Genomic DNA, 23184 nt, shown 5'->3' with positions numbered 1-23184 from the left:
TATTGTATACCTTGCCTATTTTTCTGTGGTTGTCTTTTGATTCTTAATGCAAATTAATCCTTTGTTATATTATTTTCAAATATTTTCTCTTAGTTTGTCATGTCTTTTTGTCTACTCTTCGAAAACTTTTAAATTGTACATTGTACAACTGTACATTGTACTATACTGACTTTCCTTCATGGCTATATTATAAAGTTTTGTGTCTTAGGAGCTAGGAAGGTTTTTCTGAAGTCATTCCAAAAGAACAAAAAATTTTCTATTTCTTCCTGGTAGGTTTATAGCTTAAAAAAAAAAAATTCAGATCCTGAATCCATCTTGATGTCATTTCACAGGGACAGTGTGAGGTTGGGATCGAACTTTACTACTACTACTACTTCTTCTTCTTCTTCTTCTTCTTCTTCTTCTCCTTCTCCTTCTCCTTCTTCTTTTAATGGGGAGTCCATTGTTTCAACACAGATTATTCATTCCTCCACTTTTTCAGTGATCTGAGATATTACCCTTATCAAGTATTGTCATCTCGTATGTGAGAGTTTGTTTCTGGATCTTTATTACATTGAGTTATTTGGATGCTCCCCTGCCAGTTCCATGCTCTTTTAATTACTGTAACTTTGGTGTATTTTATATTTGATCATCCAGAGAGCTTTCTCAAATTTTTAAAACTACTTTTTGCATATTTTTCATTCAAGGTCATTTTTAGAAAAGTTGAAAATCAAATTAAAAAAAAAAAACCTCAAAAATGCTGTTGAGGATTTTGGTCGGTCTATATGAATTTATAAATTACTTTTAGGTAAATTGTAATATTTTTCAAGTTTTTATTTAAATTCTAGTTAGTTAACCATGGTGTAATATTAGTTTCAGGTGTACTACTTAAGTGAATCAACACTTACATACAACACCAGTAGCTCATCACAACAAATGCCCTCCTTAATGCCCATCCCCTACTTAACCCTTATCTCCCTCCCCCTTCCCTCCTGGTAACCGTAAGTTTATTCTCTTAGTTAAGGCTCTGTTCTATGTTTTCCCTTTCTTTTCCCTCCCCTATGTTCATTTGTTTTGTTCTCAAATTGCTTATATGAGTGAAATCATATGGTATTTATCTTTCTCTGTCTTATTTCACTTAGTATTGTACTCTCTGGCTCCATCCATGTTTTTGCAAATGGCAAGATTTCACTCTTTGATGTTTAAGTAATATTCCAAAATATATATACATATATACACATTTATATACATATATATGTATATGTACACACATACACACACACACACCACGTCTTCTTTATTCATTAATCAATGGACATCTGGGCTCTTTCCATAATTTGCCTATTGTTGATAATGGAGAGTATGTACCCCTTTGGATCATATTTTTGTATCCTTTGGGTAAGTATCTAGTAGGGCAGTTGCTGGATCATAGGGTAGTTCTATTTATAACTTTTTGAGGACCTCCCATACTGTTTTCCAGAGTGGCTGCACCAACTTGCATTCTCACCAACAGTGTAAGAGGGTTCTCCTTTCTTCACATCTTCACCAACATCTGTTGTTTCCTGTGTTGTTAATTTTACCCATTCTGACAGGTGTGAGGTGGTATTTCATTGTAGTTTTGATTTGTATTTCCTGATGATGAGTGATGTTGAGCACCTTTTCATGTGTCTATTGGCCATCTGGATGTCTTCTTGGAGAAATGCCTGTCTGTATCTTCTGCCCATTTTTAAATTGGGTTATTTGTTTTTGGGTGTTGAGTTTTATAAGTTCTTTATAGATTTTTTCCTGCGTTGTCAAAAATTAATTGACCATATAGTTGTGGGTCTGCAAATTTTAATAACATCAGTTATCCTATTCAGCAATATGGTATGACCATTCATTTATTTTTAAATTTTGATGTATTTTAGTAAAACTTTATAGCTTCTTTTCCATATATTTTCAACAAATTTCTTGTGAGATTTATTCCTTGATATTTTTGTTATTATTTTACCAATAGTGGCATAAGAATATTTTCCAAATTACATCTTTTGATTTATTATTCTTAGTATATTGGGGGAATTACTCATTTTTTAATGTCTTCCTTACATCCAGTCACTTTATTGAGCTACTTCTATTAATTATCATAATTATTCAGTGTACTCTTCTGAATTTTTTAGGAAGGCAGTCATATTTGCTACAACTTTTTCCTCATTGCAGTGACTAGGACATTCCAGCAGATTATCTATTTCGGTAAATGTTCCATGTCTATTTAAAAGGAATGTGTAGGGAATGCTTGCATTGTTCCGTACCCATTCCCAATAAAAATTCTCAGCAAGCTTGTAATGCAACAGTCTGAGTCTAATTTCTTTTTTCTTCTGGCACAGCATTTTCTCATTTTCTTTCCTGGAGTCCTCTTGAGTCTCATCGCTTGAGTCTGAGGTTTATGAGTGCTGAATCATCAGTATAAAGTCGGTTTGCAAATAAACAGAAGGCAAAGCAATGCATTTTACTACCTTGACTTACGTGGTCATATGCCACTCACTTTGAGCATTGACTTTTTACTGTCTCTGATCCTGGGAGATGAAGAGTATCTGTAAGCCAACCTCTGTGCTGGGTGCCAGGCCCTCTGTCATCATCAATAAATAGTCACTGGCGGGCCTTCACTTCTCTTGCTCTCAGAGTGGCATGTTTGGAGGAAAAAATGCTGAGAACACCGAAAGCCAGCCGGATGGCTGTGTGATGGCTGTGTCACCTCACCGGGTCTCACCTGCTGCCCCTTGATTGCAGACAGCGGGGAGCACAGAGGGGTCTCCACTCCAGATTGTGCCTCTGCCTGCCTCCTTATCTCACTGTTACCATATGGGACTCTGACGGGAAGCTCCGAATCATGGCCCTGTGAGCAGGTAGCCCACCAGAGCTTTGTCTGCTAGCTTTATAGTATCCTTTTCTAAAGCACATTACTTGAAGTCTTTGTGACACATAATGAGTCACCTTGACCTCTTAATCCCAGTTACCTCTTGTCGGGAGAGCTGCAGTAACCTGCATGGTCCCCACATGTCCCATTTGTCCCCTCCTTGCCCCCTCTAGGCTCTTCCGCTGGAATGATCTTTTAAAAATGTGCTCAACTCATGTGAGTCCTCCCCCTCTTCCCCAAAACAACATCCTTGAATATTTCCTATCAATCTTGAATAAAGTTTTTAAAATCCTCAACCTGACCTATGGGCCCAGCAGATTCCTTTGCCCACCTAGTTTTTCAGCTGGTCTTGGACCATTTGCCACGCTCTGGGTCTCAGCCACACTGGCCTTCGTGAGGTCTTAAACAGGCCACGTTCCACGCCTCCGCAGGGCTTTACACATACTGTTTCCTCTGACTGGCATGCCTTTCATCACATCCCTCCTCCTCCTCCTCCAGGGAATGCTCCCACTCTGTCCACACCTCGGTCCAGACATGCTTTCCTCAGGGAAACCTTTCCTGAGGTCCAGGCCCAAAGTCCCCTACTGCAAGCTTCCATAGCCCTGTGCTGCTCTCCGGATAGCACTGCTTAGAGTTTTTCATTTATTTGGATGGGCTTCAAAAATTAAAATCTTTCTTCTCCACAAAACTTGATGAGCTCCACAAGGCAAAGACCAGGTCTGTTTTTATCCTCCAGGATGTGTCTGGTTGCTGGAATCAGACTCGGTGAATAATAAGTGGGCAAATTTGTTGAATGAAAGAATTAAGAAGTGGTTGGAGGCAGCTGGCTCCCTGATTTAGTCTCAAATACATTCTTCATCTCATCTTTGTAAATGTTTATTTCTCTGTTGTCAGCAGTAAGGGAACTGGAGGTAGGTTTAAATCTATATACCAGATATGGTAATACTTTTTTATTTCAAAGATTTACTTAAAACAATGAGAAACATTATTTAGAAAAGTGTCCTCTACTGAACTTCTCTTTCTAAAAGAAATTTTGAGGAAAATGAAGGAAAGCAACATTCATTCAACTTTTGCATGTTGGAAATGTGATTTTGACAATGAACAAAAGCCTCCTGGTCCTAGAAAGGAATGCAAACTGCGAAGTGTCCGGAGGCTGACAGAGCCTGGAGATGTCTGAGGAGAAGCAGGGGCGGAAGACAACGAGCAGAAGACTTATATTAATTTAAGAAGTGGAAAAGCTTTTTGGAAGCATTCTTCAAAACTCTTCAGAAGCTATAAAATAATATTTTACTATGTTTTCTCCAGCTCTTTAAAGTTCACAAATGCAAATACGTGATAAAATGTGAAAATAAGTATTGGCAACTAATTACATTCTCAGGGGAGATTTAATTGAAAAATGAGCATATTTGCACTGCTTCTCCTTAGTAAGATGTTTATGGCATCTGGTCAAAGCAGAACAAACATTTGAAAATCCTTTGACATAGCTGGTATTTAAAGAATAGCAATTGGCTAACATTTGTGGCTCTGTATGTTGAATATTTTGGCTCCCATCCTCCTGGTATTCATTCTGAAAGATTTATAATCCTTTGGGGAGTGTGGTCAGTGACAAGAGTTGAACTAAATCCTGAAATGTGGAAAAACTAACTTTCCCTAATATAAAACTGTTCTAAAAAAAAATCTCTCAAGCCTATGAATATGTTTCCAGATTTTCAGAAAAAGCTGATGATTTAGAGAATTTTTTTTCTATAAGGATCTAACTTCTTAATGATAAATGTAAATTTCCATCCTTTGGCTTCAAAATTGGCTTAGAGATAACTCAGGAAAATATAACCTCTTACCTTTTGGGCATCTACCACAATCACAAGACTCTTTAAAAATGTCGTATCATTGGTTATGATGCGTATGATGAAATAAAGTACGAAAGATAGAAATAATCTAGAAAAGAAAAATTTAAGAGACCTCAAAATGAAATAGGAAACAATGACTGTGCCGAATGTGTAAGTAGAAAAATGCTACCAAAGAAAATACAACGCAAGAACAGCAGTCAAGAAGGTCCTCCATCACGTGGAACTAAGAATGTCGGGACAGCACATTCTCCTTCAGGGTTTGACATGCGTGGGTGGACTCTCTTGGCTTGAGTGAGGCATGACATGTTTTGACGTCTTCTCGCTTTCAAGTCACACTTGAATCTGAAGCCACTGCCTCAAGAACTCTGTCTGAAGCTCCGCGTTTGCATTTTTAAACTTTTAATGTGGGAGCCCAGCTCTGCTCCTTTGGGTACCCCAGGGGAATTTCCGGGTTCCTTCTAACCCATTTAAATTCAGCAAAAGGGCCTTGTTAAATAATTGTCTCTTCTGGCTCGCTCTCTCCCTCTCTCTTTTTTTTTTTTTTTTGCTTTTTTCTATGTTATTTTCTTGAATTACGGTTAGCATTTAGATTCTTCTCTATGGTTTATGAAATACCTGTCTTCTGTGTTTCTAAAAGTAAGACACCAGAAGTGCTACTGTGTGTGTTTATGGGAGGGTCCTGTACTCCCAAACAAGGGAGATTATAAAATTGAAAGTAATAAGTGAAAGACTTCTAATTTTTGTTTCAAAACCAACTGTAGGACAATTGGCGGTGTTAAAAATTTCTTTCAGTATTGAGAAAAAGTCATTAAAAGCCACAAGAACAAAACTCATTATTTTCAATGTAAATAAGAAAATGAAGACTTTTGCCATTCTCAACTTAATCTTGAATGTAGAGGACAGCCTGGATTACCCAGAAAGAAAATTAGTGTGTTGTCTGCACATTTTTAGAGATGTAGAGGGACTTTTCTGGAAGGGTTAAGAGGAAAGGCTGAAGTCTGTATTTTTTCATCTTTTTGATACCTGCCCTCTTATAATCCCATTTCAGTTTCTTGTTTTAAAAGTAACACATTGTGTTGAATTCACAAGAGGATTTGCATGTGTGCATGTGTGATATGTAGGAGGGGTTTGGGCTGCTTGAATATAATTTCCATTTTTGTCTTAAGTGTATATATTATAGCTATGAACATGTGTATATGATAGATATAACAATATCAAGTGATAATTAGCAAACGAGAATAAACATAATTTGTAGGCGTCTTTTCCTCCCAAAGGAGAGAGAGAGATAGTTGAGGCCATTCATACTATGTTTTGAGGTCAAGATCCAAGGCCATCTTTCATAAGCACCTTTTACAGAAACAGTTTACTCTTAGCTCCATTAGAAATACTGCTCTTGTGTCCTTTTTTTTTTTTTTTTTTTAGATTTTATTTATTTATTTGACAGAGAGATCACAAGTAGGCAGAGAAGCGGTGGCGGGGAGGGGCAGGCTCCCCGCTGAGCTGAGAGCCTGACGTGGGGCTCAATCCCAGGACCCTTAGATCATGACCCGAGTCAAAGGCAGTGGCTTAACCCACTGAGCCACCCAGGCACCCCCTGCTCTTGTGTCTTATGAACTATTTCAGCACTTACACTGGAACTCTTAGTTACCATTCAGTCTTAAAAGCAGGAGAAGTAATAAGTACTATGCAGTGTCCTTCAGAAGATTTTCAAAACATTAATGATGGGTGGACGTCACTCAGGAACTCCTAAAGTGAATTCTGATTATAATTTCCTGGCGGGTCTGTTTCACTGATTAATCACTCATTTTTTAAAAACCTCCCAGATTGTTTTACCTTAAAGGAGCCATTCCCCACTACCCTTGACATCTGGTGATTAGCTAAGCAGACGTTGATTGTGTGATTCTCTACATTGGGCCAGCATTGCGCTCTTGATACTGAAGGCTGCTGCTGCTTCTTTTTCTGCTTTCCCCTTTATCCGCACACTGAGTCATCTGCTGTTCTTAATGGACTCACCTCCTCCTCCCCAGTCCCATGGCCCTTCTCCCACTTACTCCCCAGTCCCAGGAGGGATCACTGTACCACTTCCCACATGGTTTCCCTTTCTCCAGGTTTTCCCTGTTCCAGACTGTTCCACATACATCTGTGAGAATCATTTCCAGGCATGGTTTGGACTGCACAGTACTCTGTTCAAGAACTACAGGGACTGCCTGTTACCTCGACATAAAACTTACATTCCTCTGTGGGTCTCTCAAGGCTTGCCCCTCGACTCTCTTTAACGTACTAATACCGCCTAATGCCCTCGCTGAGTAAAGCAGACAGACCAGCTTTAAATACTGACTCTTAATTGGAATAATGTTTTATGATACTCTGTAAAGCTTTTTCATGCTTCAACTCTACATGATTCATTTAACAAATTATAAGCCACTCAGAGAACTTAAAAAAAATTTAACGTACCATGTACGGGGAGACACATTTCCCAGTTCGTGGATTCATAGCCATTAAGTAAATTTCAATGGATGCGTGATCTTATTTAACCCTTCTGTGGCTTGGCGTCTTTGTAGGGAGGAAATCAGACAGCTACCGTGATTGCGTTGTGTTCAATGAAGGATTTCAACTTAGCGCAGGAGACCTGCCAGCTGGCGATCAGGGATGTCGGAGGCCTTGAAGTTTTGATAAATTTACTTGATACAGACGAAGTCAAGTGTAAGGTGAGTGGCTTACGTGACGCGGCTGATGACCCTCGTCCATACCTCCTCGCGCTTCTCTTTTTACTGATATGTGTCTGTCACTTCTGCCTCGTTCTTGACTTTGCCTGCTAGTCTCACTGAAAACTTGCTCCTTTGGCTGTTCACCACTCTTCTCTTCTTGGCTGTTCTTGTTTATCTTTTGGTTCTTTTCCACTAGTATGTGCTTCTTAAGTGATGAATGTTTGTCTGCATGATTGGAGAAAAGTAAGGAGGCTATGGGTAAGACCTGGGAATCGAAAGTCTTTCCTTAAAGAAACGTCACTGGGGAAGGATTTGAGGCCGACTTGGAATTTTTAAAACTCTAGCACTGGTTATGTATTAAGCCCTTATTTTCACCTCTAACTTCTATTTTCTCATTAGATTGGTTCATTAAAAATCCTAAAGGAAATCAGTCATAATCCGCAAATCAGACGTAATATTGTTGACCTTGGGGGCTTACCAATTATGGTTAATATACTTGATTCTCCACATAAGAGTCTGAAATGCCTGGCAGCTGAGACAATCGCAAATGTGGCCAAGTTTAGAAGAGCCCGACGGGCAGTGAGACGCCACGGGGGCATCACCAAACTGGTGAGTACTGCTGGTACCACCACCAGCACACCCCCCCCCCTGCCACCAAAACGTCACCTCCTTGCTGTCCTTCCTGGCCTCTTCCGGATGTTAAATATGTGTGTTCTGGGAACCTTCTTTTTGTGTAATGTCCTTGAAAATTATTGTTGTATATTGACGTTAGCAACTGGCCAGAAAACATGTCTGACCTTCTTTTTCAAAGAAACATATGTTTAAAAAAGAGATGTAATTTGCACCTACCGCATTGGTGGGAATACATTTGTGTGTGGCACGTGCAAAGTGGGTGAGGGGGTGGAGACCCTGTTAGAAAGGGCTCTGGTCATCCATTTTCTCTGCTGTGGTGACCTCACTATGAGGTCTGCCCCCCAAGGAGACCATCAGACCTGCAGATGCTTAGTCATCTCATTGTTACTGAAAACAGTGTGTTTACAATATGAGAGCGGTAAAGTCCCAGGAACAATGCCTCCAGGAAACGTGTAGTCAGCGATCAGTATTGCATTTTCAAAGTATATTTAGTGGCAAGGAATAAATGTATAAATAATATTATATAAAACTCCGACAGGATCAAAAACTGACTGACACCTATGATCAAAATTTTCAGAGACCTACCTCACAAGTCTGTAACAGCTTTTTTATAAAAACGTGAAATAAATACACAAAACTGTTCACAGCTCACAGTTTTTCACTTTCCTCTGAAATAACTATCAATTTTTCCTCATAATTTCCCACATTTGCCAATATGTTGTATAAGTGTTACCTTTATCATTAAAAAAATGGTTCTATCAATAACTATCCCTGAAAGAAAGAAGTGAGCATTCTGCTCAACACTCACGTCAAGGAGATACAGGGCAGTATGGAAGTGCCTTTTCATCCGCCTTTGGAAGGATCGGTAGACCCCATGTTCCTCCTACAGCTTTTACCATTCTGGACGGTCTCCACTTCTGTGCTCAAAGCTCCTTAAGACGAGAGACATGTCTTATTCATCTCAGTGTCATTCACAACACGTAGCCCAGTACCTTACACATATGAAGGGTTAATAAATATGTATTGAATCAATATGCATTTGAGGTGAATTCATCCGTAGTGACATGTCTTCCGAAATTAAGAGATTCTGTGTACAGCTCTTCCTTGACTCACAATGGAGTTATATGTCCCGATAAACCCATTAGAAGTTGAAAATATCATAAATAGAAATGTATTTAATACAGCTAATCTACTGAACATCCTAGATTACCTTGCCTGCCTTAAACGTGCTCAGAATACTTGTATTTGCCTTAAACGTGGGCAAAGTCATCTAACACAAAGCTGATTTTATAATGAAGTATTGATGTCTCCTGTGACTTATGGAAAACTGTACTGAAAGTGAAAACAGAATGGCTGTATGGGTGCAGGATGGCTGTAAGGGCACCAGTGTTTACCCTTGGGATGGTGGGGCTGACAGAGCTGAGGCTCACTGCCGCTGCCCAGCATCACAAGAGTGTAACCTGCATATCGCTAGCTCGAAAGTTCGAAATTCCAAGTAGGATTCCTACCGAATGCATGCCACTTTCACACCATGGTGAAGTTGAAAAATAAGTTGAACCATTGTAAATTGGGGACCTCTGAATCCACATGTAATCTATAGAGTACTATAGAGTATAATTATTTGCTTCAAAAATAAGACTTATGGCCAGGTGGGTGGGTAAGTAGCTGGTTAGCTATGTGATAAAACAGATATGACTATGTTAATTATAGAATCTAGGTGGTATAATACATGATTTGCTGCATAATTACCATATAGTTCTTTTAGCCTTTGTGTATGTTTGAAATTTTTTCATAATAAAATGTTGGGGGAAAGGTAATTATTACAGTGATTATCAGTATTCTGCTTAAATAATGAAGTCATACGGTTGACTGATGTGGCTGTCTAATGGAAGTTCTCACATTAAATTATAAGAATGAATAATGTAACTTAAAACTAAAATTTATTTTTATGGGAGTCTTATATATCACATTCAAGGAACTAGAATTGGACAACTGCACTTACTTAGTCCATTAGATAATGCCACATGTTTTAATATAATCTTAAATGATAGCTAAATTGGAAACAGGAAGCATGGTAATGGATCAGGCATTAATAGACTCATAATTGCTAGGTTGAGAACACATCTGAGAAAGACCAGGATTAGGGATCCTTTTTTGGTTTGCTAACTAAGTGAGGGTAGGTGACATACACACACGAGTCCCCAGCCAAAACTGGAAGTGAGGGAGATCACTCAGTACAGAGCAGTGAGCTGGTTATGACATCAGAGCAAGGGAATGGAGGTCAGATCAGAGCAGGCAGGAAGGGGTATAGTGGCCATAGTGTTTGGACACTTAGATGGGGTTGAGTCTCTGAAGAGACACACCCAATAGAAACTTGGGTGTTTGAGCAAGCGTGGAGAACACATCCAGGTAGGAAAAGATTTTAAGATTCAGCGTTGTTACTCCTGTGGCCATTTCCACATACCTCTGGATGTATGGTGTACTTGACCCTTTCACTGAAAACCACTTCAAACGTTTATTGAAATGTCAAGTATAGAAACACAGATGGCAGGAACATCAATATAAATAAACATATGTCCCTGTTATGATGAATGTACAGGGGAGTGTCCACCTGACTCAAGCCAGTCCCACCAGATTTCTCTCCCAGGAATTTGGAATTAGGAATCAGAGGTTCTACTCAGTCTGGACTACTCTTTTCTAAACTGAGGATTGGTGGTCACGATTATGTGGACATATCCATGGAATCTGGCCTGCAGAGGTAGAAGAATGGAGTAGACACGCATAGGATAAAAACAGCCCTGGGAGCCCCGACTTCACGTCCTCTGGGGAGCGCCCTAACATCCTGCTGTTTCTATATAAATTGCCTTTACTTTAAGGTCTCTGGTGGCTTTGGTTATTGGAAAGAAAAGAAAAGATCGTGGTGCTATGCCATGTGGATCGGTTGGTTTCAGTAGTACCGGTAGAGAGCCATAACCTCAGAAGAGGTCTCATGGTTTTGAGAATATACAGGCCATTCAGTTCTCATTAGAAAGTCCTAATGGCTTTAGGGAGCCTCATTTTGTGAGATACCAGGGCTGAGGATGTAGTATACAACTCTTCCTAATGTAAATGTTACAGCTATATTAGTACAATCTTGGTAAGATTAAATTTCTTGTGGGAAGGAACTATAAAGCCTCCCAAATCTGGAGGAAGGTATTTTGAAGGGTTTGTTTCTTTGCTTTCACTGACTACTGAGTAGTATGAAACCTTATCCATAAAAGTATTCTTATGTTTGATGGAGGTTAGCCAGATAGCAGCCATGGAGCTGTTTGCAGGGTACATTGTTTTGTTTTAAAGATTCCCATGTACATCGTATTTATCTGTTCTTGTAGGTCGCTCTACTCGACTGTGCACACAATTCACAAGAACCGGCTCAGTCAAGTCTGTATGATGCCAGAGACGTGGAAGTAGCTCGCTGTGGGGCGCTGGCATTATGGAGCTGCAGTAAGAGTCACGTGAATAAAGAAGCCATTCGTAAAGCTGGCGGCATTCCTTTGTTGGCTGGCTTACTGAAGACTTCGCATGAGAACATGCTAATTCCAGTGGTGGGGACATTACAAGAATGTGCATCAGAGGTACTCAAGCCAGCTCTGCTTCCCTTGCTTTCATTTACCTTAACTTTCTTTAGCTGAAAAACAATTTTTAAGGTTATCGTGACTGCTAAGGATTTTTTTTTTTTTTTGAGAGTCAGTAGTCTTTTAGAAAGAGAAGATGAAACTAATAGAACATTAAATTGGTACCTGTGTGATGTATTTCTGAAAATGCTGACTAAATTCTCTTACTATATAGTTGTGTTAATCTTGGACTTTAGCGTTTAAGAAAGTTTGCTTGGGGGCGCCTGGGTGGCTCAGTGGGTTAAGCCGCTGCCTTCGGCTCAGGTCATGATCTCGGGGTCCTGGGATAGAGTCCCGCATCGGACTCTCTGCCCAGCAGGGAGCCTGCTTCCCTCTATCTCCCTCTCTGCCTGCCTCTCTGTCTGCTTGTGATCTCTCTCTGTCAAATAAATAAATAAAATCTTAAAAAAAAAAAAAAAGAAAGTTTGCTTGGCATAATTATTATTACATATAAATAGATACTTCTATTCATACATTATGCATGTCAATATTTAAATTTGTATTCCTAGGAAAACTACCGAGCTGCAATCAAAGCAGAAAGGATAATTGAAAATCTGGTAAAGAACCTAAATAGTGAGAATGAACAATTGCAGGAACACTGTGCCATGGCCATCTATCAGGTACGGCGGACTTTAGATAGTTAACGTGAGGTCTCATTCTCTGGGGATTGGAATAGGAATCTTCATTTTTAACAAGAACCCCCCAAGGGATTTTTCCCACACATACAGGTCTGAGAACCACTGTCCTGTGCTAATTGCAGATGCCTGTATATGTAAAAGAGAAACCTGCTCCAACATGTCTTGATTATCACATTTCTGGAAGCCACTTCTATATCTTTGTTTCCTCAAACAAGTTACTTAGTGTAAAATAACTAAATATATACATGGTGCCTTTACATTGCTGTTTAGTTACCCTATTCAAACATGCTGGACTTGGGAACTTTACCTTCTGCCAAAACAAGATGGATGGACGAATGAGTGTGTGCTTTTTTTTTTTTTAAATTTATTTTTTATTTATTTTCAGCATAATAGTATTCATTATTTTTGCACCACACACAGTGCTCCATGCAATCCGTGCCCTTGAGTGTGTGCTTTTGTGTGGGTGTTTATGTGTATTCCTGTTTTATCTTTTTATTAATGTATTTTAATCTTCATTAACTTTCTGTGAGTTATGCATTTCATAGTATATGAGAAAACAGGAGAAAAGATGGCCTTGACAAATTAGATGGCTGGCTATTGGTCATCAGAGGAAATTTCTAGATTCTACCTATCAGAGAAAGTTTCCTAGAGGAATGCATTTTAAAACATGCACAGTGAGGGTATGCCAAAAAGACAGAGTCAGAGAAAAGGGTTCATGTCAGTCGAGTATTGTTTTCTTGGGCTGTCATAACAAAATACCACACATTGGCTGGCTTAAATAACAGAAGTTCATTTCCTTATAGTTCTGGAGGTTACAAGTTTGCGATCAAGCTGTTAACAGCATTGGTTCCTTCTAAGGACTTGGCTTATGGATGGCCATCTTCACGTTCACATGTTGTTCTCCCTCTGTCTCCACATGTTCCTTCCTCTGTATCCTAGTATTTTCTTCTTCTAAGGACACCAGTCATATTGGATTAGAGCCTACCTCCGTGATCTTGTTTAACCTTAATACCTCTTTAAAGACCTTATCTTCAAACATGGTTACACTCTGAGGTATGGGGGTTATATGCTTTGACATATATCAGTTTTAAGGGAACGTAACTCAGTTCATAACGAGGATATATAGCCTTGACTTGCATATATGCTTCGTATGAGTAACTATAAAGGATTGGTTGGAAATAGGGATTAATTTTTTAAAAGTTGCAACTGAACCAAAACCAAAAGTCATAAATAGAAGATAAACATAGCAGATGCCTTGTGGTGCATTCCGGTGAGGATTTCTTTTGGTGGCCCTCAGGGATGATGCATCACATGTACCTGTATCATGTGGCCTCAGAGACCACTGAATGCCTTGGATGATAATATATCTGCGCTAAATTTATCATCTTTTTGCTCTGTAACCTGGGAAGTGTGGTCAGCTGGGAATGTCTCTGCAGTACATATTTATTTCAAAGGATGACACAAGTATGGATAAACATATGTGAATATAATATCATTTGCTATTGATATACTCACTGCTCTGAGCATAGAAACTCTATTAGGGAAATACTCATCTCTCAGCTTTTGGGGGTCATTGAAGATCAGACGAAAGCTTTATCACTCATGAATCTTCACTATATTTTCCTAAGACTGTGGGTTGCATGACTGCAGAAATCCTCCATCCACGCATGTGGCATTCTCGGTCTCTTACCAACCTCTCTCTCTGTTGGTGAAAGCACACACTACCTCAGAATGGCTTGGCAGAATTTCTAAGTATGTAGAAACTTCTAGACATTGCCAAAATCATGTAAGGGAAGAGAGACAATGTCAGAGAGCTGCCAGTACAGAGAAGAATGATATTTTACTTGGAGGCCCCTTCAGAAAATGATACTTCTGAAAAGAAGTTTCATAGCCACTAGAATGACAGCCTCGTTAGCAATCACTGAAAGCTTGATATGCCTTCATCACTGACAGCCTCTGCCCTGACTTTTTGTGTAGTGTGCCGAAGATAAGGAAACCCGTGACCTGGTGAGGCTGCATGGAGGACTTAAACCCCTGGCCAGTCTGCTCAATAACACTGACAATAAAGAACGGTTGGCTGCGGTCACGGGGGCAATATGGAAATGTTCCATCAGCAAAGAGAATGTGACCAAGTAAGAGAAGCCATTCAATAGTCTGTGAGAAAAATATGGCCATTGAGGAAGAGCTGTATTCTTAGCTCACAGAAGCTACACTGTGTATCCTTCAACTAACGTCTTCTCTCATTAAGATATAAATGTTTCTAAATAAAGTGTAAATGCATAAAAAATATGGCCACTGAAACACATTCCTGTAATGTTATTTTAATAGAGTCAATCCTAATGTTACACCTCTAGCTTTCATACACATACATTCTAGACTAATTTGGCAGGATTAAGGTATTTTTTTTAAATGAAAGACTTCTACTTCCCATCCCACCACCTGGCAATGGTTTCTTGTGCCTCACTTAGTACTAAGTACTAAGGGACTTGCTGATGTAATCTATCTGTGTAAATGGGCTCTTTTACTTACGGGCAGCCATATAAATGACAAGCAACTCTAATTGAAGAAGATGAGGGATGTATTTCCCACTGAATCTTTATAGATGGAAGTGGTTCCACTCTTTATTCCTTTTTAAAAGATAAACAAGATAAATCAGCAAAATGCTAACTAATCTGTTAAAGAACAGCCATTTTCAAATGATTTCATTAACTTTTAAAGTATTTGTAAACTTTATGATCATCAGATTTATTTTTTTAAAAGATTTTATTTATTTATTTGACAGAGATCACAAGTAGGCAGAGAGGAAGGCAGAGAGAGAGAGGAGGAAGCAGTCTCCCTGCCAGGCAGAGAGCCCGATGAGGGTCTTGATCCCAGGATCCTGAGATCATGACCTGAGCCAAAGGCAGAGGCTTAAACCACTGAGCCACCCAGGCGCCCCCAGATTTATTTAATATTCAAATTTATCCCTGTGTACTTTTAGAGTTCTCATACTCTATGATGGATATTCTGAGGCAACTCTTTGTCTCAGTGCGATGATTTTTTTTTTCAAAGATTTATTCGTTTATTTGAGAGAAAGAAAGAGTACACATGAGTGGAAGGAGGGGCAAAGCGGGAGAGAGAGAGAGAGAGAGAAAATCTCAAGCAGACTCCCCTCTGAGAACAGAACCCAGTTTGGGGCTCAATCTCACCACGCTGAGATTAGGACCTGACCTGAAAAGAAGAGTTGGGACACTCAATTGACTGAGCCCTCCATGAGCCCCTTAGTGTGATGATTCTAACAAGAAATTGTCTTACTTAACACAAAGTAGGCTTATGTTGTTTTGTTCCTGTTAAATAGTCTCTGTGACATGAGGAAAACACCCATAGCATAGTAGAATCACTGACACTGATGTGGATGAAGTTGTAGTTGTCTTAGGGTCTGTACAGTGTAGAGATTAAAGGTGCAGATGGCCGGATGTCGATGTCAGCTTCACTATTTACAAAGCTTCAAATTAGCTTTCTGATAGTGGGGATTGTGGTAGTACCTGCATCATAGGGTTTTTGTAAGGACTGAATGAGCATATAGTTGTCATTCAGCAATTTTGTGCTATTAATATTAGCTAATTTTATACCAAAAGTAATATTGTTCTCCTCTTTTCCTCCCCCCACCTCTTTTTCTTGTGATGAACACAGGTTTCGGGAATACAAAGCCATTGAGACCTTGGTGGGACTTTTAACTGACCAGCCTGAAGAAGTACTTGTGAACGTGGTTGGTGCACTGGGGGAATGTTGTCAGGAATATGAAAACCGAGTCCTTGTCCGGAAATGTGGTGGCATTCAACCACTTGTGAACCTCCTCGTTGGAATAAACCAAACTCTTCTTGTCAACGTCACAAAAGCAGTTGGTGCTTGTGCAGCAGAACCCGAAAGTATGGCGTAAGTAGCCTAGCCACAGAAAGATTTTATTTGAGAGTTTTAGGGAAATACTCAGGTTGTCATAGAACAGTGTCATCACTTAGAATTGGCATGCACAAATGGTGAGAAAGTAAAGTGGATTTCCATATAAATAACCACAAGTTGACCAGTCATGAGTTAACAGAGCCAGATTGTTCCCTTGGATGAGCTAGAGGGCTGAGACTGGGCTTATTGGGAGGAATTTAACATTCCCAGTAATTAATATCCCACCCAGAAACCTTCATACAATCAACAAAATTTTTCTCTGCTTCCTAAGGAAGAATTCTCTCTCTCTCTAACTGAGACCCTAGGTAGTTCTAGGTAGCATTCCCCTAGTATCTTTTTTTGTTTTTCAATTCAATTCAGCAAACATATTTTGAGCACCTAACAAGAGCTGCGAACCAATGAGGGAGAAAGACAAAGGATTTTAAGCTGTGATCTTGGTCCTTGAGCAAATTCCTCTCTAATTAGGAAGAAAAGACTTAAATATTATACAACTTAAGAATAATAGCAAGATTTTATACACACACACATACACACAAACGTGTATTTGTGTATAGATTACATATATTTATATGAAATATGTGTGTGTGAAGTATATACTAATACTTCATATATATATGAAGTCCAGAAAGGGAGGAACCATATGGGCCAAAGCTATTGCATGAGGGTTCTCCAGAGAAGCAGAATCAACAGGATGACAAAGGTAGGAGGCGTAGGGGGGACAGATTTAAGGAACTGGCTCACATGATTGTGGAGGCTTGACAAGTTCCCCCTTCTGATGGGGGAGTCTGACAGGCTGGAGACTCAGGAAAGAGCTTCATTTTGAGGTCAAAGGCAGTCTGCTGGAAGAATTCCTTCTTGTTTAGAGGCAGTCAGCCTTTTTCTATTAAGGCCTTCAACTGATTGGATGAGGCCCACCAACATTATGGAGGATAATCTGCTATATTCAAAGTGCACCACTTTATTTATTTTTTTTTCCAATTTATTTATTTTCAGAAAAACATTGTTCATTATTTTTTCACCACACCCAGTGCTCCATGCAAGCCGTGCCCTCTATAATACCCACCACCTGGTACCCCAACCTCCCACCCCCCCGCCACTTCAAACCCCTCAGACTGTTTTTCAGAGTCCATAGTCTCTCATGGTTCACCTCCCCTTCCAATTTACCCAAATTCCCTACTCCTCTCTAACACCCCTTGTCCTCCATGCTATTTGTTATGCTCCACAAATAAGTGAAACCATATGATAATTGACTCTCTCTGCTTCAAAGTACACCACTTTAAATATCAATCTCATCCCAAAGGCACCTTCACAGAAATATACAAATTAACCTTTGACTACAGGTATCTGAGTGGCTCTGAGAGTTGAGTATCCGATTCTTGATCTTGGCTTAGGTCTTAATCTCAGGGTCACGAGACCTCTCCTCAGCATGGAGTAGGATTCTCTCTCTCCCTCTCCCTCTGGCCCTCCCTGCCCTGCTGGTATGTGCTTTCTTTCTCTCAAACAAAAGTGTAACCAAATGTCTGGGCAGCCCTTAAACCAGTCGAAGTTGACAGATAAACGTTAACCATCACATATCCACCCTTTGTCAACTTGGTCCCCATTCATGCATCTCCTTAAACCATGCTTAATCTCTATAGAGAGATAATAACCAGGCCATATCCCTGCCTAACACTATATAACTATCCAGTGTGCCACTGAAAACTCACTAATCCTTTTCCCAGTTGAGGAAGCAAGCTTCTTAGATGATGTTTACTCTTCTCCTTGATGTCCTGTTACTTAAATACTCTGATATAAAATTGAGCATCCTTAAAAACTATGACATAAAGTTAATATATCTTGTGTTACATGATAAAAGGATAAAGGAGGGGAAAAAGATACACACAGAAATATTCATAACAAAATAAGGAAGGAATATTCATGACAAGTACAATACTCATTCTGTAACTGGCCATGGAGTCATAGCTGGTATTTACAACTACCTTCTTTCATTGCCCATTCAATATTCCCTTTGCTCTCAGCAAGCACTTTAGTTTATTGTGGTTCTTTACGTGGTGGGGTAACCCAAACCTTCATTCCTGAGGGTCTGGGCCATAAGTAGTCCTGCCTAGATGGGGTTGTTGTAGTTTTCCATCAACTGTAATCACAGGGCATGGTAATACTTAAGAGACGCCTTAAGGGATCTCCTGTTTACCCCTATTGTGCAGTGGCAGTCCAGTTTCCCTTTGATAATTGGGATCAGTCCCTCCAACCAACACAGTAACTCTCTCTGTTGCTTATTGGTTTGGAGGCATGGGGAGGCCAAAATGGCTGGGAGGCAGGTTTAACTTGCAGTTCACTGGAATCGTTGTTGGGTCTCCTGGTGGAAGCATTCCCTGCTTTGGAACCAAGACCTCTAAACCAGCAAAGTGTAAGGTCACAGGAACAAGAAGAAAAAACATTTGCTAGTGGGTCGCCAGTGGTACTAGTAAGTAGTAGGTCCCACTCTCGTTTCCATCCCTTGATTCCTGGACCCCCAGGAATCCTGGCTATGTAAGAAATAACACCACATTATTGGGCAGCTGGATAGCTCTACTGGCCTGTCCTATAGACTGAGTCTGACAACCTTTCTTCATTTCATCCCATTTCTGTGTGTGTGTAGGGGTGTGTGTGTGTGTGTGTGTGTATAAAATTGTATTCAATTAGAAGGCATGTAGTACATCATTAGTTTTTGATGTAGTGCTCAACAATTCATTAGTTGTGTATAACACCCAGTGCTCATCACAACACCTGCTCTCCTTAATACCCATCACCAGGTTACCCCATCCTCCCACTCCCCTCTCTTCTGGAACCTTCACTTTGGTTCCCAGAGTCTAGAGTCTCTCATGGTTTGTCTCCCTTTGATTTCTTCCCATTCAGTTTTTCCTTCCTTCCCTTGTGGTACTCTACGCTATTCCTTATGTTTCACATATGAGTGAGACCATATGATAATTGTCTTTCTCTGCTTGACTTATTTCACTTAACATAATCCCCTCCAATTCCATCCATGTTGGTGTGAATGGTGGGTGTTCATCCTTTCTGATGGCTGAGTAATATTCCAGTGTATATATGAACCACATCATCTTTACTGTTTATTGGATATGTCATTTGCAAACATCTTCTCTTTCAGTAGGGTGCCTTTTAGTTTTATTGTTTCCTTTGCTGTGCAAAAGATTTTATTTTGATGAGGTCCCAATAGTTTATTTTTGCTTTTATTTCCCTTGCCTCAGGAGACATATCTAGGAAATGTTGCTATGGCTGATGTCAGAAATCACTGCTTGCACTCTCTTCAAGGATTTTTATGGCTTCAGGTCTCACATTTAGGTTTTTTCATCCATTTTGAGTTTACTTTTGTATATAGTATAAGAAAGTGGTCCAGTTTCATTCATTTGCATGTAACTATCCAGTTCTCCCAACACCATTTGGTGAAGAGACTGTGTTTTTCCCATTGCATATTCTTTCCTCCTTTGTCAAAGACTAACTGAACACAAAACTGTGGGTTTATTTCTGGGTTTTCTATTCTGTTCCTATTATAAATAGTAAACATATCACATTTCATATATATAGATTAGAATTCATTCTTGCAAAAAAAAAAAGCCCCTTCCTCTCTTCTATATCTCAGATTTAATGATTTCCACATAAGTCATTACTAGGTTATCTAGTTGAAACCCAAAAATTATTTCTAAATCTCATCATTACATTACTTTCACAACAAGCGTTCTTTTTTTTTTTTAAGATTTTATTTATTTATTTGACAGACAGAGATCACAAGTAGGCAGAGAAGCAGGCTGAGAGAGAGAGGAAGGGAAGCAGGCTCCCTGCTGAGCAGAGAGCCTGATGCGGGGCTCGATCCCAGGACCTGGAGATCATGACCTGAGCCGAAGGCAGAGGCTTTAACCCACTGAGCCACCCATGCGCCCCTCACAACAAGCTTTCAAACCCTTTTTAATATAACTATAAATTATTATATTTATTGATTTTTCACTTGACCCCATTCAAGAAAAATCCAGAGAAAACAGCTACGTGCTTTTCTTATTCCGAATCTTAATGTAGGTTTTGAAGCAACAAAATGTAATGAAAGAACAACTCAGTAATAAACAGTAGGCCTCAAGGACCTTTTGACTGACTTGGGGAGACAGACAGTTTTCGAATGCTAGAGTAGATGATGAAATGGCAGTAAATCAGCATTTATTTATAAATATATGGTAGTAGTTTGAATAATTTTATAAAACATTTGATTTCTGCTTAATATGAAAACTACAAAAAAGAAGAAAAATGGGGAAAAAAACAACAACAAGGAAATCTCCACAGTTCCAAATCTTATGTGTGAAAACACACTTTCAGAATGTAGGTAAATTACTGATCTGCATGTAATATGCTGACAGCGAACACATGCCTCTTTGTATCTTGAGATTTCCCCCCAAATAAGTGTCATGGCTATGAAATGCATAGCCAACGTTTTTCTTTTGTCTTCATGGCAGAGACTAAGGGAGTGAATAGGCCTTGGTAGAAGTGAGGAATTTCCCATCAGAGAGCTAGTTTTGCATTATAAAACACCAGAAGTGGAGCCTAAGGAAAAGTCACGTGGACATGTCATTTTATACTGTCTACAACAGTCTTCTGGCCCAAGGAGACTGCTGGAGACCCTTTGGAGTGAAAAGGATACTAGAGATGATGATTGCCGGATTGCAACACAATGAAGCTATACATTTTTAGAGGTCTGGAGTAAGCCAGATTGACTGTTTGAATGCTCAAAACTGAATGGAAGAGATTTGTTCACAAGGTAAAGAGAATTGCAGATTTTTGTAGGATTGTTTTTGAGGTAATTCCATCATAAAAGGAAACAGATAGACTCAGGCAAATAATTTTCCCACAATCACAAGGCTATTAAGGCAGTATACTACCTCTTAATAAAGAGCCAAAAGAAATCACATCAAATTTTACAAAAAGACTTTATAAAATAACTTAAATTGTTGTGACAAGCTAGTAGCCAGAGCTCAAAAGAGAAATAAAAAATTATTGAACTTAAAGCCTGAATATATGTAAAAGAAGTATGATAAACAATCGCAAGCACAGGCATGTGGCATATAGGAAACATAAAATGAAGAATATATTAAAATTACAATAAAGGAGTTGATCAATACAGAACTCAAGGAGACCCAACTTAAACATAATGGGTATTCTTTAAGAAGAGTTTGGAACCAATGGACGATGATCTTAATTAAAGCTAACAATGGAAGAAAAATTTTTGTGTGAATCTGTAGGTCAGAAGACCCAAAAAGACCCCAGCAATATTGATACAGAATGGCCAATAGTAATGCATCCTGATAAATCTGCTTGTGTTTCAAAAGGAAAGGGAAAGTGAGTATATCTAGGCAAAAGAACAAACCATGAGGACAGAAGGTCTTCACCCTTCTCCACAACTTCTTTAAAGGTCAAAAGACATTGAAGGGAGGATCAAATGCCTCAGATTAACATTCTGACATAGAAGAAATATTACTCAAGAATGTTACATCCAAGTTGTTCTTCAAATATGAAGGTAGTAGCACATTCTCAATCACACAAGGAATTAGTGAGTACCATACTAGCCCTTCTTGAAAAAACTGCGAATTACAGAAAGTCAATCAAGAAATTACTCAATGTCGGGGCGCCTGGGTGGCTCAGTGGGTGAAAGCCACTGCTTTCGGCTCAGGTCATGATCCCAGGGTCCTGGGATCGAGCCCCGCATCGGGCTCTCTGCTCAGCAGGAGGCCTGCTTCTCTTCCTCTCTCTCTCTGCCTGCCTCTCTGCCTACTTGTGATCTCTGTCTGTCAAATGAATAAATAAAATCTTTAAAAAAAAAAAAGAAATTACTCAGTATTTCAGAACAGCAAAATATGGATAAACAGTATCAGTGGAAACCACTGAAATTTAATTAAATATTAGACTAAGAAACAATGGAGGAGTTATCATTAGGGGAATCATCTACATTTTATAGATATTACTACTAATAATTTAATAATACAACTGACAACAATAAAAACAAATTCAAGTTGGGTAAATCAGTGTGCAAATTTTATCATCTTTCATATAAATGAATCAGGAGGTACTATATACAACATCCTTTTATCTATTTGTTTATCATCTATCCATCCATTTTCTACCTCTCTTATCTACCCATCCATCCTGTTCTCCAGCTTCAGACATAAAGAAGGATCCAGAATCATTTACATCAGTTATCAATGATTATTATTTCTGAATGGCAGGATTTGTGATCATTTCTTTTTTTTTCTTTATATTTTTCTATATAATCCATATGGCAAATATGTATCATCTTTACAAAATCTCAGTTCTTGTTTAATACCCTGCACAATCCCCTTTTGTTCTGTATAGTATACTGATTAACAAGACAGATTCCAGGGGAGCCTGGGTGGCTCAGTCAGTGAAGCGTCCAGTCTTTGGTTTCGGCTCAGGTCATGATCTCAGGGTCCCGAGATCGAGCCCTGAGTAGACCTCCCATGCTAAGCACCGGGTCTGCTTGAGATTCTTTCTCTACCTCTCCCTCTTCCCTCCCCCCAAATAAAAAAATCTTAATAAAAAAGAACATTGGTTCTGGAGCCATTGCTGAGATGCCGGTCTTACCACTTACCAAATGTTTCCTTTGGCAAATTATTAAACTACTTGGTGCCTTGGTTACCGCATAGATAAAATTGGGAATGGTAAGGACACCTGTCTCATTGGGGTGTTGTAATGATTATAGGAATCAGTGTGTGTAAAGTACCTGATGCATAGTAAGTGCTGGGTAAATGTTGGCCAGTGTTTGTCATGTAGCAGTAGCTTTGATTAATAGCAGTTTAAAATGATAATATGTAAATAGACAATTAAAGTCAGACTGTCTAG

At 39.3% G+C, this 23184-nt stretch overlaps 1 protein-coding gene across 2 annotated transcripts in view; it reads left to right on the top strand.

Moving 5' to 3' along the window:
- The window catches only part of ODAD2 (outer dynein arm docking complex subunit 2), a 183632-nt gene that overhangs the window by 43487 nt on the left and 116961 nt on the right, over positions 1-23184 (top strand). For both annotated transcript variants that reach the window (XM_044227950.1, XM_044227949.1), the window contains exons 11-16: positions 7281-7427; positions 7827-8036; positions 11432-11674; positions 12223-12333; positions 14329-14483; positions 16024-16266. In XM_044227950.1, coding sequence (XP_044083885.1) covers positions 7281-7427; positions 7827-8036; positions 11432-11674; positions 12223-12333; positions 14329-14483; positions 16024-16266 — 1109 coding nt within the window. The remainder of the gene's footprint in view (positions 1-7280; positions 7428-7826; positions 8037-11431; positions 11675-12222; positions 12334-14328; positions 14484-16023; positions 16267-23184) is intronic.

The sequence above is a fragment of the Neovison vison genome, chromosome 12, assembly GCF_020171115.1.
Source record: "Neovison vison isolate M4711 chromosome 12, ASM_NN_V1, whole genome shotgun sequence".
In the NCBI taxonomy this organism is placed as follows: Eukaryota; Metazoa; Chordata; class Mammalia; order Carnivora; family Mustelidae; genus Neogale; species Neogale vison.
The sequence above is the reverse complement of the archived record's forward strand: the minus strand, read 5'-3'. Positions and strand labels throughout refer to the sequence as shown.